The sequence below is a fragment of the Oryzias latipes genome, chromosome 3 (genome assembly GCF_053564925.1).
Source record: "Oryzias latipes strain Hd-rR chromosome 3, Olatipes_Hd-rR_3.1".
Classification (NCBI taxonomy): domain Eukaryota; kingdom Metazoa; phylum Chordata; class Actinopteri; order Beloniformes; family Adrianichthyidae; genus Oryzias; species Oryzias latipes.
This window is the reverse complement of record NC_136239.1, coordinates 42,177,501-42,194,849: the sequence shown is the minus strand read 5'-3', so window position 1 is coordinate 42,194,849 and position 17,349 is coordinate 42,177,501. Positions and strand designations below refer to the sequence as shown.

Sequence of the window (17,349 nt, the reverse complement as noted above, 5' to 3'; positions counted from 1 at the left end):
ATGCCAACAGTCCCACCCACAATTGAACCTCCTGTTAGGAATTAGCCTGATAGCTAATTTCTAACTCAGTGTTATCTGTTTTAATATTCACATGAACATTCTTTAAGCAGCACCTTTAGCTTACTATTTAGTAAACTACTGTTAACCACTTGCTGTCCACCTACTCAAGACTCGCGACATAACAGCTTCTCCTTAGCTAAACACAGCTTAGCTTAGCACTTAGCATGGCTTCTACCTCTTCTGATTTCACTCCTCCTTCCTGCCCCATGTGCCATATGTTCAGTGAGGATCCTGCCTCCTTTAGTGTAGATAGGTGTGTTAAGTGTAGTCTTGTGTTAGACTTGGAGGCCAGGCTAGAGCAGTTAGAATCACGGCTCTGCACAGTGGAAGCTAAACCAGCTAGCCAGGTCGTTACTCTGGTGCCCAGAAAACGCTGTCGGCTTTGTGGACAATTGGAGCACGTTTTGGGGAAAGCTCGGTCTCATGGCATCCATCCCACTTTGGCAGGAGCCGCTCTTCTTTCTAGGAACATTTCTGCAGCCCGACAACCCAGAGACGAGACCCGGGCACCGAGCAGCTGTGAAAAACTCTCCTCTGAGCCTCCTTTAGCGCTGGTGCAAAACCCATGCATGAAAGTCAAGCAGTTCCTAGCTTTAGCTTATGTGCTAAAAGGCAATGTCCATCATCAGAAAAATGCTATAAGAACACGTAAAAAACATCAAGAACTGCAGGTCTTTAATCAAAGCTGCTACGCTACATCAATAATAATAATAATAATGGATTGGATTTATCTGCGCTTTTCAAGACACCCAAAGCGCTCACAGTGTGTCCATTATTCATTCACTCCTCATTCATACTTGGTGATGGTAGCTACGGTTGTAGCCACAGCTGCCCTGGGGCAGACTGACAGAGGCGTGGCTGCCATTTCGCCCCTACGGCCCCTCTGACCATCACCGGGATCATTCATGCACATTCACACACCAGTGGAGCCGCACTGGAGGCAAGGACGAAGTGTCTTGCCCAAGGACACAACGACATTTTTGGCTGGTGGGAGCAGGGATCGAACCGCCAACCCTTCGATCATTGGACGACCCGCTCAACCACCTGAGCCACTGTCGCCCCGTGAGTGAGACTTTGCAGCCTTTCTTGAGAAAACTGAAATGTAAACATTACTATCTTAATTTTTTTATTAAATGTGGAGAATTTGATAAGAATCCAAATAAACCAGATGTAAAAAAAATCCAGAAGTCTTTGTAGAAGCTGTACACATTTTCATTTCAAAAGTTGAATTTGTAATGTCTTTAGTTGGTTTGATGAAAAGGCTTGAAAGTGGTGTCCACAGTCAGCAGGGATCGAACTTTGCATCGCTGAAGCAGAGCTCCACTCTCCACCACCAAAAAAAGCCTCTGAGAGGCACTGAAGAGCTGAACGCTCTGCTGCTGAGTGAGAGGACGCCACGGAAATGGACGCTGCAAGTATTGCTGGGTCACTTTAAAAAGTACAAAACTGTTACACAACATTCCTCTAAGTATTACACTATAAGCGAGGGATGAAAGCCTTGCATAACTCAACAACTCAACCCACCCATGACACTAACTGCACATTAGTGAGCCTGCACAGCTCTGCCTTTTCACTCAGGACCTGAAAAACCCGGTTCTGACAAGTGGATCCATCCCGTCTCTGCAGCACGTTGCAGAGATCTAGTACCATCCACAGAGGGCACAGTGGGTCGTCTCAGTCCCCCGCTGTGAGCAGCATGTAGGCGACAACGTTCAACAGAGAAGATCCAACGGTGGAGCAGCTTCCTCCACATCACTTCATGTGTTTCTGGATCCGCTGCAGTCTTCACAGATTCATTTTTAGCAGCAGCTTTAGAACCTGTTCAGAGGAACCCAGCCACGCACTGGTCCAGGTTTTCAGACTGGCGTTCACCTGCTCAACCAGAGGAACCCTCGGGAACATGGAGGAACCCCCGGGAAAAAGGAGGAACCCCCGGGAAAAAGGAGGAACCCCCAGGAACAAGGAGGAACCCCCGGGAACACAGTGGAACCCTCGGGGACCACGGAGGAACACTAGGGGAACCCGGAGGAACCCTCGGGAACACGGAGGAACCCTCGGGAAAAAGGAGGAACCCTCGGGAACAAGGAGGAACCCCCAGGAACAAGGAGGAACCCCCGGGAACCCGGAGGAACCCTCGGGGACCACGGAGGAACACTAGGGGAACCCGGAGGAACCCTCGGGAACACGGAGGAACCCTCGGGAGCAAAGAGGAACCCTCGGGGACCACGGAGGAACACTCGGGAACACGGAGGAACCCTCGGGAGCAAAGAGGAACCCTCGGGAATAAGGAGGAACCCTCAGGAACACGGAGGAACCCCCGGGAAAACGGAGGAACCCCCGGGAACCCGGAGGAACCCTCGGGGACCACGGAGGAACTCTCGGGAATCCGGAGGAACCCTCAGGAACCCGGAGGAACCCTCGGGAACACAGAGGAACCCTCGGGAACCCGGAGGAACCCTCTGGAACACGGAGGAACCCTCGGGGACCACGGAGGAACACTCGGGAACACGGAGGAACCCTCGGGAGCAAAGAGGAACCCTCGGGGACCACGGAGGAACACTAGGGGAACCCGGAGGAACCCTCGGGAACACGGAGGAACCCTCGGGGACCACGGAGGAACACTCGGGAACACGGAGGAACCCTCGGGAACAAGGAGGAACCCCCAGGAACAAGGAGGAACCCCCGGGAACCCGGAGGAACCCTCGGGAACACGGAGGAACCCTCGGGAGCAAAGAGGAACCCTCGGGGACCACGGAGGAACACTAGGGGAACCCGGAGGAACCCTCGGGAACACGGAGGAACCCTCGGGAGCAAAGAGGAACCCTCGGGAATAAGGAGGAACCCTCAGGAACACGGAGGAACCCCCGGGAAAACGGAGGAACCCCCGGGAACCCGGAGGAACCCTCGGGGACCACGGAGGAACTCTCGGGAATCCGGAGGAACCAGGCAGCCGTGAGTTAGACCTAAACAACACAACCTTCTGCTGAGGAACCTCCTGCAGTGTTTCTACAGCAGAACATCAGAATCGTGTTCTAAAGAAAGGCTCTAAAATAGAACCCTTTTGGTAGAAGATCTTCTATTTTCTTTGGTCATGTTTGAGTTAAGGTGGTCTCCTTCATTCTTGTTCTTGTACTTTCAAGCTGAAACAAAAGATTTCCCTGATTCTGATTTGCTTCCTGTCTTCTTTCCTCCTAGAGTTACTATTACTTCTAATTTTCTCTGTTTCCTCAGATCCTATTCTGTCTCTCTCCTGTCGTTTCCTAACCCCCTCTCTCATTTTCATATCTCCCCCCTCTGCTCCCCATGTTGCTCCCCATGTTTCTTTTTGTCGGCCCATGTTTGCCTGTGGGGGCAGCAGCTGAAAGGCTGAACCCCCCAAACACGAGTTCTGACACCAGATCCGGGTCAGAGCTGCAATAGATGGAGGAGCAGGGCAGGGAGGTGATCAGGTTTAACCGGAGCACTCAGCTCCTCGTCAGCGGCGTCCACACATCTGCTCCGATGGATCACAGCACACTGTGGTGGCGTCAGTCTGCCCCCTGCTGCCGGGGGTCAGAAATGCAATCATTTCTTTTGCTGGCCTCTACTCCCCTCTGGAGTAGAAGAGACGCACAGGACAGCAATAATGAACACAACAGCTGTGGAGTTCAGGCGAAGGCAACAAAATGTTCAGCCTGATCTAAAGAGACGTCACACCTCTGAACAACAAGAAATCTGCCACCAAATCTCAGCGTGCACCAGTCAAAAGATGGAGGGGCATTCCCTACAGGGCAGTTAGTTAGCTCACATGTGCAACCAGAGAAGAAAATGCAGCCTCCATTCACAAAAATATATTCATGAACCTGAAATCCCTGTCTGGTGTTCATGTCATGCCATGTTCCTCGTTTCTTGTCCCTCGCCACGCCACAGTGAGTTTTGGTTTGTTTTTGTCATCCTGCTCTGCAGCGCCTTTTGTTTGTTCGCATTAAACCCCTTGCCCTTGAACCGTGTGCCTCCGCCTCTGCATTCTGGGTCCTACCGGCTCTCGAGCCACCCTCCACCGTGACAGATATTTCAGAAAGATTGAAGGAAACCTTTGTGGCGTATAGCCCTATAGAGTTATAGAAAAATACAGTCTTCTGATTGGGACGTCACTCCCACTCGATGGCGTCATCAATAGTTGCCCATCATCCACGTTAGCGCATAGCTTCCAGCGCTGGGAAAATGCATAACAACATCAGATTTATAACTTTAAAAAGTCACGCTGAAACAAAAAGTCAGCGCTTACATATAAACTTCTGTGTTTCAGACCACATCCACCTGAAGAAATGAGCTTCTCCTCCACAGCGCAACGCCGATTACCCTCACGGCGGAGGGATACACAACCCTCCGCAGCAAGGGTTTCCCATTCAAAAAAACGCCCCATCCCTCCACTTGCCCCGACAATTGGACGGGTAGGGAGAAGCCGGAGGGGAAGAATTTGGATTCAGCCTAAATGTCCTGCAGCCGGAGCAGGTCCTGAGCTTCAGACACCTCAGAACATTGACTGACAGGACTGGACCTGTCCTTCAGACAGCATGCACTCCGCTAATAAATACACATCCCCATTTCATGAAGAAATTCATATGGCAAAAAAGAAGCAAAGACTGTAATCCACAGAGCTAGAACCCCCCAGCAGCAGCTAGAACCCTCCAAAAGCAGAGATTTAAAGTTGTACATTTACCACTTTATTCTAATAAATGTACAACATTTAAAGATTAAAGTGGAAGAGAGCATACAGTGCAGCAGCAGAGCACACAAACTAAACTTAGAACAGGGGCCTCATTTCTAAAACTTTGCGTAGGATTTGCGTCAGAAGTGGCGTACGGATGAAACATAGGACGTGCGTACGCACAGAAATATTTGGATTTATAAAACCGTGCGCACGCACATCCTACGCATCTTTCCCTTAATAAATCACAACCAATTCTAAATGCAGCGCAGCTTTTGCGGCTTCATGACACGCCCATAGTTGCCCATAAATAGTCCGTGAAACGCCCACAAATGAATATTCATTGATTGCGGAACCATGGCAAACACCGAGAGGAAATCAAAAAAACGTAACTTCACTCAATGTGAAGTAGAAGTTATCGTTGGCGAGGTGGAAAAGAGGAGAAAAGTGTTGTTTGGAGGGCACAGTGTGGGCATTACTAATGCCAAAAAGGCACGTGAGCGGCAAACGGTGGCAGACGCCGTAATGCTGTAGCCTCACAACCTCGGACCGTGGCCGAAATAAAAGAAAAGGTCGGACATCAAAGTCGAGGCAAAAAAACGTCTAGCGCTGACCCCCCCACCACCCCACCTCCACACACACACACACCCGTGTCTGCCACGGGTGTGGGGGGGGGGGGGGGGACACCGGAGCTGACCCCTCCTGATGAGAGACTGGCGGCAATAATTGGGGAATCCCTTTTAAGTGGAGTGGTGACTGAGGCGCAGGGGAACACCGACGCGCCAGATGCACCGGGTGACACACCCCCAAAAGCCCGCAGAGGAAGTGGGAACCGGCTCATAAACCACTCGTCCTCGTTTGCCAGCAAGTCTTCTTGCTGTCTAAAGATGCGTTCACTCCGAATTCTTCCATTTGCCACATCTTCTAAGAGCTTAAGATCAGCCATTGTGCGTCATTACGCATTGTGATGGAGCATTTTATGAGCTACAGATGGATGTCGGTAATAATCCACGTGGAAATGGGAAATTGATCAGCGCAAATGTAATTTCTTGTTGCTTTCTGAATGGTTGAGACATACGCCATACATTGTTTTATCAAAAATAAAACAAACTAAAGGCATATGCATGAATACCATAATTCCGGACCTTATGAACAAATGTTTTACTATGAAAACAACTTTCCCCAGTAGACAATTAATGCATCTCTCTCTATCTATCCATCTGTCTGTCTGATTGCACCTATATCTGCTCCACCAGACGGACACATTAACAAGAATATCAGTTTTGTACATTATTTCGTTCTGTCAACTATATTATTTATGAGGATGAATTGCACAACATGCCAATATTGTAGAACATATTTCACTTTTCTTTTTGCAAATATGTGTTCACTTGAATTTCTGTTGTAATTTTCGTTTGATTTTTTTTTGTTTGTTTGACTGCTGATCGATCAAACGGGTGTTTGTGTAGCTGTTAATTGTCAGACTTGCTTTGTGAAGTCTTCATGTTATTTCTGAGAGGCAGTATTGTCATTTTCACTTTCACGTGTTTCTTCCATCTGCCGACGGTGTCGCCGTTTCTCATTTCACCCATTTTTGTGCGTACGCCTGGGTCAGAGCGTGAAGGACCGCACATTTTCCCGTCAAGTTTGCTTTTTATAAATCTCAACTATTGCGTAGAGAGTGGCGTACGCCTTCTTTTGTGCGTACGCAACCTTTAGAAATGAGGCCCCAGGGGCCTCATTTCTAAAACTTTGCGTAGGATTTGCGTCAGAAATGGCGTACGGATGAAACATAGGACGTGCGTACGCAAAGAAATATTCGGATTTATTAAACCGTGCGCACGCACATCCTACGCATCTTTCCCTTAATAAATCACAATCAATTCTAAATGCAGCGCAGCTTTTTACGTCCTTATGACACGCCCATATTTGTCCATAAATAGTCCGTGAAACGCCCACAAATGAATATTCATTGATTGCGGAACCATGGCAAACACCGAGAGGAAATCAAAAAAACGTAACTTCACTCAATGTGAAGTAGAATTTATCGTTGGCGAGGTGGAAAAGAGGAGAAAAGTGTTGTTTGGAGGGCACAGTGTGGGCATTACTAATGCCAAAAAGGCACGTGAGCGGCAAACGGTGGCGGACGCCGTTAATGCTGTAGCCTCACAACCATTCGAGGTTGTGAGGCTACAGCGCTCCATCGGGGGGGGGACACCGGAGCGCCAGATGCACCGGGTGACACGCGTGGTTCCTCCGAGTGCTCCTCTGTAACGCCGGGCCCAAAAGCCCGCAGAGGTCCAACAGGACGGCTGGAGGAAGTCAGAACCGGCTCATAAGCCACTCGTTCTCGTTTGCCAGCAAGTCTTCTTGCTGTCTAAAGATGCCTTCACTCCGAATTCTTCCATTTGCCACATCTTCTAAGAGCGTAAGATCAGCCATTGTGCGTCATTACGCATTGTGATGGGGCATTTTATAAGCTACAGATGGATGTCGGTAATAATCCACGTGGAAATTGTGGTGTTATGCCATTGGTTAAACATCATTCTGTTAAAGAACTACAGGGTCGCATTGTTATGACGTCACAGCGGTGTGGGGCAGCGGGAAGCGTGGCTAGACCGAGAGACACACATGTAGAAGGCTGTCTAACGAATGTTCGAATAAAGCGCCCTAACAAGCAAACAGTTGGACCCTTATTTGCTTCCCTCAGTTTAAATAACACGACATGGTGTCAGAAGTCCTGTTAAGTTGTTAGAAGGAAAAAAAAAGCCGATTTCGAACATGGCAGACGAGAACGCGCAGCGAGTGCCGGCGGGGCCGAGCGCCACCTTCAATCTACAACCTCCGGAGCCTTTCGACTTTTCAAAGCCGCAAGAATGGGAAAAGTGGATAAGAAGGTTTGAAAGATTTCGTATTGCCAGTAACCTGAATGCAAGCACGGAGGAAAATCAAATAAATACGTTGATATACTGCATGGGTGATGAAGCTGATGACGTCATGCGTGGACTGAACATACCTGCAGACCGACGAGGGACGTATCAAGGGGTGAGAGATGGCTTCCAAGCATTTTTCATAGTGAAGAAAAACGTTATCTATGAACGTGCAAAATTCAACATGAGAAAGCAAGAAGAAAATGAGACTGTGGATGCATTTGTTACTGCACTGTATGCATTAGCAGAACACTGTGGCTATGGGACACTTCATGATGAGCTCATACGTGATCGACTGGTGGTCGGTTTGTCAGATAAACGCCTGTCTGAACGCATGCAGCTAGACCCGGATCTTACGCTGGATAAAGCTATTAACATGGCAAGACAGAGCGAGGAATTGAAAAGGCAGCAATCTTCACTGCAAGGTGACACCAGGACACAGCCAGGAGATGCTAAATGTGTTGACAGGGTGCACAAAAGCAGCAGAAAGTTTAAAACCAAATCACATACAGATGTCAAACAGAGCAAATCGTGGAGGCCTCAACACAGTAAACCAAATGCACAGTGTCATAAGTGCGGCAGCTCATCACCTCATCCAAAACGTGAGTGTCCAGCTAATGAAACAGTATGTCATGCATGTGGAAAAAAGGGACATTACATGAGAGTGTGTAAAAATAGGAAGACTTTGAGTGAAGTGGAGGAAGATGTCAATGCCTTATTCCTCGGCAGTGTTACCAGCAACGGAGAGCCGTGGATGGTAAACATCATCATAAACAACAGAAGTGTGTCATTCAAAATAGAAACAGAAGCTGATGTCACAGTATTGCCACTTCAGGTGTTCAGAGATCTTCAGAGACAGTTGCCCACCCACTCTTCAAAAACCAACCAAGCCTCTGTTTGGACCTGGAAGAAAGCCGTTGGAAGTCCTCGGGTTCACAGAGATGAGACTAAGGAAAGGAGCTAAAGAAGCAGGAGAGGATGTGTACATCCTGAATCACCTGCACACAGCATTGCTGGGAGGACCTGCTATTCACAAGTTGGAGTTAGTTACTCGAATAAACACTCTCAGCATCGAAACACTAAAAGTCAGCTACCCAAAACTGTGCAGCGGTCTTGGTGAAGTGAAGCAGCCATACAACATCAAGTTAAGGCCAGATGCTCAGCCTTTCTCATTAAAGACACCTCGGAGAGTTCCATTGCCGCTCATGGACAAAGTGAAGCAGGAACTGTCCCGCATGGAAGACTTAGGTGTGATAACCAAAATAGAGGAGCCAACAGACTGGTGTTCTGGCATGGTGGTGGTACCCAAAAAGAAAACAGACAAGGTGCGTATTTGCGTTGATCTCACACACCTCAACCTTTCTGTGTGCGAGAAAAATACATCCTGCCATCAGTGGAAGAGACACTAGGCAAATTGGCTGGAGCCAGGATTTTCAGCAAATTGGATGCTAATATGGGATTTTGGCAAATTCCCCTTACAGAAGAGTCAGCCAAATACACCACCTTTATTACACCTTTTGGCCGTTACTATTTTAGGAGGCTACCCTTTGGCATTGCTTCTGCTCCTGAACATTTCCAGAACAGAATGTCAGAAGTCATAAACAGTCTGGAAGGTGTGGTTTGTCACATGGACGATGTGTTGGTTTGGGGCAGAGCACAGGAAGAACATGACACTCGCCTACACGTTGTGCTTAAAAGGCTGCAGGAGGCAGGCATTTCACTGAATGTGGAAAAATGTGAGCTGTCAAAGCAGGAGGTGATCTTCTTAGGACATGTCATCTCAGCCAATTGCATTAGTCCTGATCCAAGCAAGACAGAAGCGGTGAAAAAAATGAGAGAACCAACAAATGTTTCTGAACTGAGGAGTTTTCTAGGAACAGTTAATCAGCTTGGAAAATTCATCCCTCAGCTGGCAGAAAGAGACAAACCCCTGAGAGATCTTCTTTCTGAAAAGAACCACTGGGTGTGGGGGGTTGACCAGGCTCAAGCATTTCAAGGTTTAAAAGATTCCTTGGCTTCACCTCCAGTGTTGGCTATGTATGATCCAAACCGGGACAGTAAAGTCTCAGCAGATGCATCGTCGTATGGACTGGGGAGCGTCCTACTCCAAAAATGGGGCAGCGATTGGCGTCCTGTGGCTTATATCTCACGCTCTCTCACGCCAACAGAGCAGAGATACGCCCAAATAGAAAAAGAAGCCTTAGCACTCACTTGGGCTTGTGAGAGGTTCAGAAACTTCCTGATAGGCAAGCACTTCCAGATGGAGACTGACCACAAACCTCTCCTGAGTTTGTTAGGGTCCCAGCAACTGGATGCTCTTCCTCCACGCATTCAACGGTTTAAAATGCGCCTTATGCGTTATTCCTATTCCATATCGCATGTGCCAGGAAAGAGCTTGTGGACGGCAGACATGCCATCACGTGCTCCCCTGTTGAATAATGAAACACCGGATGACAAGGAGTTGCTGGAGGACACAAACATATATGTGGACAGGATAATGGAGAACCTACCAGCAAGCACCTTCTATTTGGATCACCTGAAACAAGAGCTGCAACAGGACAGTGTGTGTGCACGTGTGATGCAACTCTGTGAGCAAGGATGGCCGACTCACTACAACGGTGAACCAGCAATCAGACCCTACTGGGCGGAACGAGCATCACTCTCAGTACAGGATGGACTGCTGCTTAAGGGTGACAGGCTTGTTATCCCTTCTTCACTGAGAAATGGGGTGCTCACAACACTGCATGAAGGTCACCAAGGAGTCGTGAAATGCAGGGAACGTGCACGGCAGTCGGTGTGGTGGCCTGGATTAAGCCAGCAGATAAATGAGTCAGTTCTCTACTGCCGGATCTGCAGTAAGGAGAGGCATAATCCTGCAGAACCGTTGTTGCCAACCCAGTACCCAGGAAGAACGTGGCAAAAACTGGGAGCAGATTTGTTCATGCTGGGAGCTAAAACTTACCTGCTGGTAGTGGATTATACATCCAGATTTGTGGAAATTGCTTTGCTTTCAACCACAAAGTCTGCAAATGTGATTCACCATTTAAAATCTATCTTTGCACGCCACGGCATTCCAGAGCAGCTGGTGACAGACAACGTGCCTCAATTCTCTGGAGCTGTTTTTGCAGAGTTTGCACAATCGTATGGATTCCATCACATAACCAGCAGTCCCAAACATCCTCAGAGTAATGGTGAGGCTGAGAGAGCAGTCAGGACCATAAAAGAACTCCTGAAGAAAGCTGCTGATCCCTATCTTGCACTGCTCGCATACAGAGCTACTCCACTGCAGAACGGATACAGCCCTGCTCAGCTTCTCATGGGAGGAGGCTTCGCACCACAGTGCCGACACTTCCAGCTCTTCTACAACCTGCTCTTCCCGACATGGAGGCTGTTTCACATAAGGAGACCGAGAAGAGGATGAAAGATGCACAGATGTTTAATCAGCGCCATCGAGCACGGAACCTTCACCAACTTGTTCCAGGACAAGAAGTGTGGATACCAGATTTAGGATCAAGTGGAGCTGTGGTGAGCAGACACACAACCCCTCACTCATACATGGTTGAAGGACCTCATGGAACAGTAAGGAGAAATCGACGTCACCTTGTTGCCATGAAGACTTTTCCTGAACAGAGCCAGAGCGACACAGAGCAACTGGTTTCAGGTTGTGCTCCAGAACAACAACCACCAGAGTCGCTGATCCCGAATTCATCTGAACTGACATCTACCCCCAGAACCAGGTCTGGGAGAGCTGTTATAAAACCAACCAGACTGGACTTATAGATTGTTTGAATATGAAACATTTTCAGGGATGTTGGAGAAAAAGAATGTTTTGTAGTTGTGTTTTTTTTATAACTACTTTCTATAGAAACACTCTTCAACCTTAATGCAGAGTTCCTTGTGAGGGTTGTTAAACAATGATAGTCTAATGATTGTTTGTTCTATTTCAAAAAGGGGAGATGTGGTGTTATGCCATTGGTTAAACATCATTCTGTTAAAGAACTACAGGGTCGCATTGTTATGACGTCACAGCGGTGTGGGGCAGCGGGAAGCGTGGCTAGACCGAGAGACACACATGTAGAAGGCTGTCTAACGAATGTTCGAATAAAGCGCCCTAACAAGCAAACAGTTGGACCCTTATTTGCTTCCCTCAGTTTAAATAACACGACAGAAATGGGAAATTGATCAGCGCAAATTTAATTTCTTGTTGCTTTCTGAATGGTTGAGACATTCGCCATACATTGTTTTATCAAAAATAAAACAAACTAAAGGCATATGCATGAATACCATAATTCCATAGCTTATGAAGAAATGTATTAATATGAAAACAACTTTCCCCAGTGGATAATTAGTACGTCCGTCCGCACGCCCGCACCTTTGTCTGCTCCTCCAGACGGACACACTGACGAGAATATCCGTTTTGTACATTATTTCGTTCTGTTAACTATATTATTTATGAGGATGAATTGCACAACATGCCAATATTGCAGAAAATATTTCACTTTTCTTTTTCCAAATAAGTGTTCAATTGAATTTCTGTTGTAATTTTTGTTTGATCTTTTTTGTTTGTTTGACTGCTGATCGATCAAACGGGTGTTGGTGTAGCTGTTAATTGTCAGACTTGCTTTGTGAAGTCTTCATGTTATTTCTGAGAGGCAGTATTGTCATTTTCACTTTCACATGTCTCTTCCATCTGCCGACGGTGTCGCCGTTTCTCATTTCACCCATTTTTGTGCGTACGCCTGGGTCAGAGCGTGAAGGACCGCACATTTTCCCCTCAAGTTTGCTTTTTATAAATCTCAACTATTGCGTAGAGAGTGGCGTACGCCTTCTTTTGTGCGTACGCAACCTTTAGAAATGAGGCCCCAGATCTCTACGTTTGTGTGACGCTTCTGTCTGAGAAGCAGCACTTTCTGGCATTTTCAACGTTCTAATGCCAATATAACAGACTATTTTCATTCATCTTTATTGTTTTATGTAGAAACGAAACATTTCATCTGGAGGAAGGAATGTATGGAACACTTTACATTTTCTTTTGGTGTTTCTTGTGAGCATGTCAGGTTCATGACATCATGAGACAACTGAACTTTAGGGTTTGTGAATGAAATGGAGAATAAAGGCTGCAGCGGTCCTCCACACATCATATGAAACTCCGCTTTACCACCGAACCGAACACCGAACCCCGGAAAGACGGCTCCGCTCACAAGAACTTGAATTTAATCGCCAAAAGGTTTAGAATTTCTTAGTTTTTGAAACCTATCTGGAAATAAAGCTTCACAAAAAACCCTCCACATCTCATCTCAAAGCTCGGCTCAGATAAACAGACAACTGGTGTTTTTCCTTTTTAATTCATGACTTTTCCGCCTTAATTTACAACTTTAAAGTCATACTTTAAAAAAATAAATGATTTGTTTGTAAACTGGCCCTAAAACAGCCAATGTTGTACTGCTAGAACCTTCCAGAAGCAACCTTCTAGCTACTGCTACATTAGCTTCAGAAGAAGTTACGATAGCTAGCTAACTAGCTAGCTAGCTCGTATCTGCTAGCTTCGTTTTCCCTCAACTCAGACCCGTGTTTATAGTAACCCCTTTACAAGTTAGGTTCAAATGGAAACAAAAACAAAGATACAGAACAAGCATACCTTGGGTACGGGTGTTCCACCGGAATCAGCAGCCGCCACTGAACCGAGAATGTGACGCCATTACTACAGAGCTTCCCGCGGTTTGTAAATTATATGCAAATTAGGGCAGAGAAGCCGCCCCGCCAGCCCCGCCCCCTACTCTCAAAAACCAGTGAGATCAAATCGAGACTGAAAATCCCGTCAAGACAGAAACGGACACTAACACCTGACAGCAGGGTAACTTAGCATCTAGTAAACCCGGAGCACCTATCGCCGCTGAGTCCATTCCAGAAGCCCTGACAGGTTTTAGTTCGAGCCTCCGGCTGGTTACCCAGAGATGCAGATAAAAGTATATGTAGACTATGTGTAGTATGTAGATAATACGATGGATGCTTTGTGCTTTTTAAAATAAATAAATCTGTTCTCTAAACATCCTCCGTGTCTTCAATGCAATGTAATGAGACACACACAGACAGAAATGTGAAGGTATCTGCTGTAAATCTATGACGTAAATTAATAACAGGATCAATGATCGGCTAGTCAGTTAGCATGTAGCCTAATAGCCTTCGAATGTAAAGCGACTGACTGCTAAAGTTAATAAAAGACAAGTCCTGAATATTATTATTCCTATTCGACCCTAAACTACCATATCAGCTGTCTGACAACAGACCAGCCAGTTGCCCAAATGCCGGCATACATCAAAGAGCTCTGCGGCGGAGCTAGTAGTAGCCTAGCAGGAGCTATCGTATGACAAAGCAGCCTAGTTATCATAAACCTTTTGATATTTTTCTTATATTTATTGAGACGGTAATAAAGTGATCATTTTTGTTTTTCATGTTCCTTTTTTGAACGAATGTGGGTCACAGAGACACAGAAGTTACCGCTGAAAGCGGCTTTTGCTGGCGTACAGAGAGGATATTCGCGTGAATGACTTATGACGTGAATAATTATTGCGTTCGAACGAATTAATTATTGCGTTCGCACGACTTAATCATTTCGAGGGAACGGAATAGTATTTTGTGCGAACGAGATAATAATCTGTGGGAACAACATATATTTTTATATCTTAATGTCAGGACACGGGCTCCGTAATAAATGAACGAGGTGACTCGTGTATGAAACTCAACAATTTCATTGCCACATGGGACTTCGCCAAGATTCTCCATTAACAAAGGAGTTCAACAAGGCTGTCCCATCTCTCCTTTACTCTTCATCATAGCAGCTGAATTATCATCCATTTGGATAAAAAACTCAAAACTTGAGAAACTTAATGCTTTAGGACAGCAAATAGCTATCACTCAGTTCGCTGATGATACAGCTATTTTTATGAAGGACAGCAGTCAGATTTCTGTGGTTTCACAATTAATAAATGTTTTCTCCAGAGCTTCTGGTCTGAAACTCAATCTGAATAAATGTGAATTATTGCCTTTTAAAGATTCCACTTTAACAACAATTCAAAACATTCCTGTTAAATCCCAAGTAAAATATCTGGGTATTCACTTAACCAAAGACTCCAAATCATTGGAGGATCTAAACTTTTGGAAAACTCTAGATAATTGTAAATTAAAGCTAAATTTGTGGTCCAACCAAGATATTTCTATTCTGGGCAGAGCTTTTCTAGTAAAGATGGAATCTCTATCAAGATTAATCTACCCAGCATATTCTTTATCCTTCCCTAAATCTGCAATTAAAGACATAAATCAAATTCATTTTAAGTTTATTTGGAAATACAAAACTCATTACATTAGAAAAAGTGTGATGTTAACAGATTATGAGGAGGGAGGACTTAAAGCTATTGATGTTGAATGTTTAGATGGAACGATTAAAATCAACTGGCTGAGATCCTTAAAGAACGAAAAAGGTTTCTGGTATCAATTCCCCTCTAAAATATTATGGGATGTAGGAGGAATTAACTTTCTGCTTAAATGTGACTATGATCTAAAGAAACTGCCAATCAAACTTTCTGCCTTTCATAAACAAGTTTTATCGTACTGGAAACTAATCTATAAGCATAACTTCAGTCCGCACACCAGCCTCTCTGGAACTGCCGTTATGTGTTATGGAGGAACAAATCCTGGTTTTACAATAACCGGCTGACTAAAGGGATACGGTCTGTTCTGCATCTACGGGATCATTCTGGTTCTCAATTTCAATTATTTGATCGGAAACAATATGATGCTGTGATCAAAGCTCTTCATTGATCCAATGATCACAAAATCTACTGTTAAACAAAGTTCAATTAAAACTTCCTTCACTCTTAATGGACGGGCAGCCGATTACAAAGACAGAATTACCAAACAGCTTCACACGCAGATTGTTTGTTAATGAACTTTTCCAAACGTCTCTTCAGAAAAAAAGCATTTTTAAACATTTCTCTAAAGAAGAGCTGATTGAATTAAGGTTGAATTTCTTAAAATTATGTATTTTACCAAAAGTAAAAGACATTCATTTTAAAATAATTACTGACATTTACCCATCCAAGGATTTTTTGAGACTTCGTTTTGGGTTTGAAGAGAATGACTGCAGTTTTTGTTTAAAGGACACTGAGACTGTAGATCATTTATTCTTTAACTTCTTCCAAAAGTGCAATGCCAGTTCATTTACACGCAAAAAATGTTTTATGCTGTGTGGTATCATATAATAGACCAGAAATACTGTTCTTAATATCCCGATATTGCAAGGAAAGTTTTATATACACAAAATAAATATTTGAAGACCAAACCTCTTTTTATCACATTTCATAAAGAGCTCTGTTTTTACTTTCAATCACTTCATTATATGAAAAAGAAGAATGGCTTGAAATTGCTTAGTTTTGTTCAGAAATACAAACTTCACAAGTATCCCTAACCAGTATTAAACTATTGAGATTGGTTCTACGTTCTTTTATTTTATTTCTATTTTACTTATTTGTTGTTATTTATTTGTGTGTTATGTTCATTGATTTTTTTCCCCCTCAATTCTTTATTTTCTATGTTAATATGTTATGTTTGGCAATGGTGATTGATCTTCGAGGTAATGTTGATTATATGGTTATTGTTCGTTATTTAATGTATGATACCTCAATTCTCAATGAAGTAAAAAAAAACACCGTTTAAGCTAAGATACGCTTCAGGATGAAGCAGACGTTTGATTGGCTGCTGTGGACGTGACGTCATCACCTTTCCTGCCGCACGAGCTGCTGACAGCCAATCAAAATAGGGAATTGGCGACATCCCTGCGATTCAGGAAACCTCTCCGCCATTCGAACCGTAAGTAGCGGAACGCAGACAACACTTCCGGTTACATTTTGCCACAATAAAACACCGTTAGTCGTTTAGAAAACACGAATTACCAGTTCCGGATAAGACTAATCTTTCTTTGGATTGAACTCTGTTCTGGTGAAATGTGAAAAAAATACAAAAAAAAACCCTGTAATAGTCTTTTGCCGCTGGTGAAGGTTGATTGGTGATTTGTTCTTTTTATTTATTTATTTTTATTATTTTATTTTTTAAACTGCTGCCTGTTTATGTTAGGTTGTGATGTTAAAAAGAAAATATGGGTTTGTAAACATCTTGATGTTCTATTTTTCATGTTTGACTGTTTCCACTACCCAAATAAAAAGAATTAAAAAAAAAGAAAACACGAATTAACGCTTAAATGTCGAGAAGAGAAAGGAAGCCACCAATTAAATAATCAGTCGAAGTAGTCGAATTATTTTGATCTCAATCAGACCAAATTTTACCCAACTGTCAACGCGCTTGGAGTTTAAATCAGAGGCAGCCCTCCGCCTCTTATTGTCTGAGGGACGCCCCGTTTCCGGTGAGTTTGAGTGACGTCTGCCGCTGAGCAGCAGGTTTCTGTCATCATAACGGGCTTCTGTTGATGAGCCTGGGGTTGTGGGTCCAGATTTTCTTCTTCTGAAGCTTTTCTTCTGGCTTCCCTCGTGCCGGTGAAGCGTTTCTCCCGGAAGTGAAGCGGCTGTTCGCGGGAGAACATGTCCATGGCAGGACTGAGGAAACAGCTCCACAAAGCCAGCCAGGTGAGGAGCCGCCTGCCAATCCACTTGGTCCGGT

General features: G+C 45.0%; 1 protein-coding gene across 6 annotated transcripts in view; it reads left to right on the top strand.

The window, feature by feature from the left end:
* The first annotated feature begins 17,054 nt into the window (after positions 1 to 17,054).
* Positions 17,055 to 17,349, top strand: part of sh3gl3a (SH3-domain GRB2-like 3a) — a 14,360-nt gene continuing 14,065 nt past the window's right edge. For 4 of the 6 annotated variants that reach the window (XM_078944783.1, XM_023953801.2, XM_023953799.2 and 1 more), the window contains exon 1: positions 17,135 to 17,315. In XM_078944783.1, the coding sequence (XP_078800909.1) occupies positions 17,271 to 17,315 (45 nt within the window). In that variant the 5' untranslated portion in view covers positions 17,135 to 17,270. The other 2 variants (XM_078944781.1, XM_078944784.1) reach the window with 2 other exon arrangements.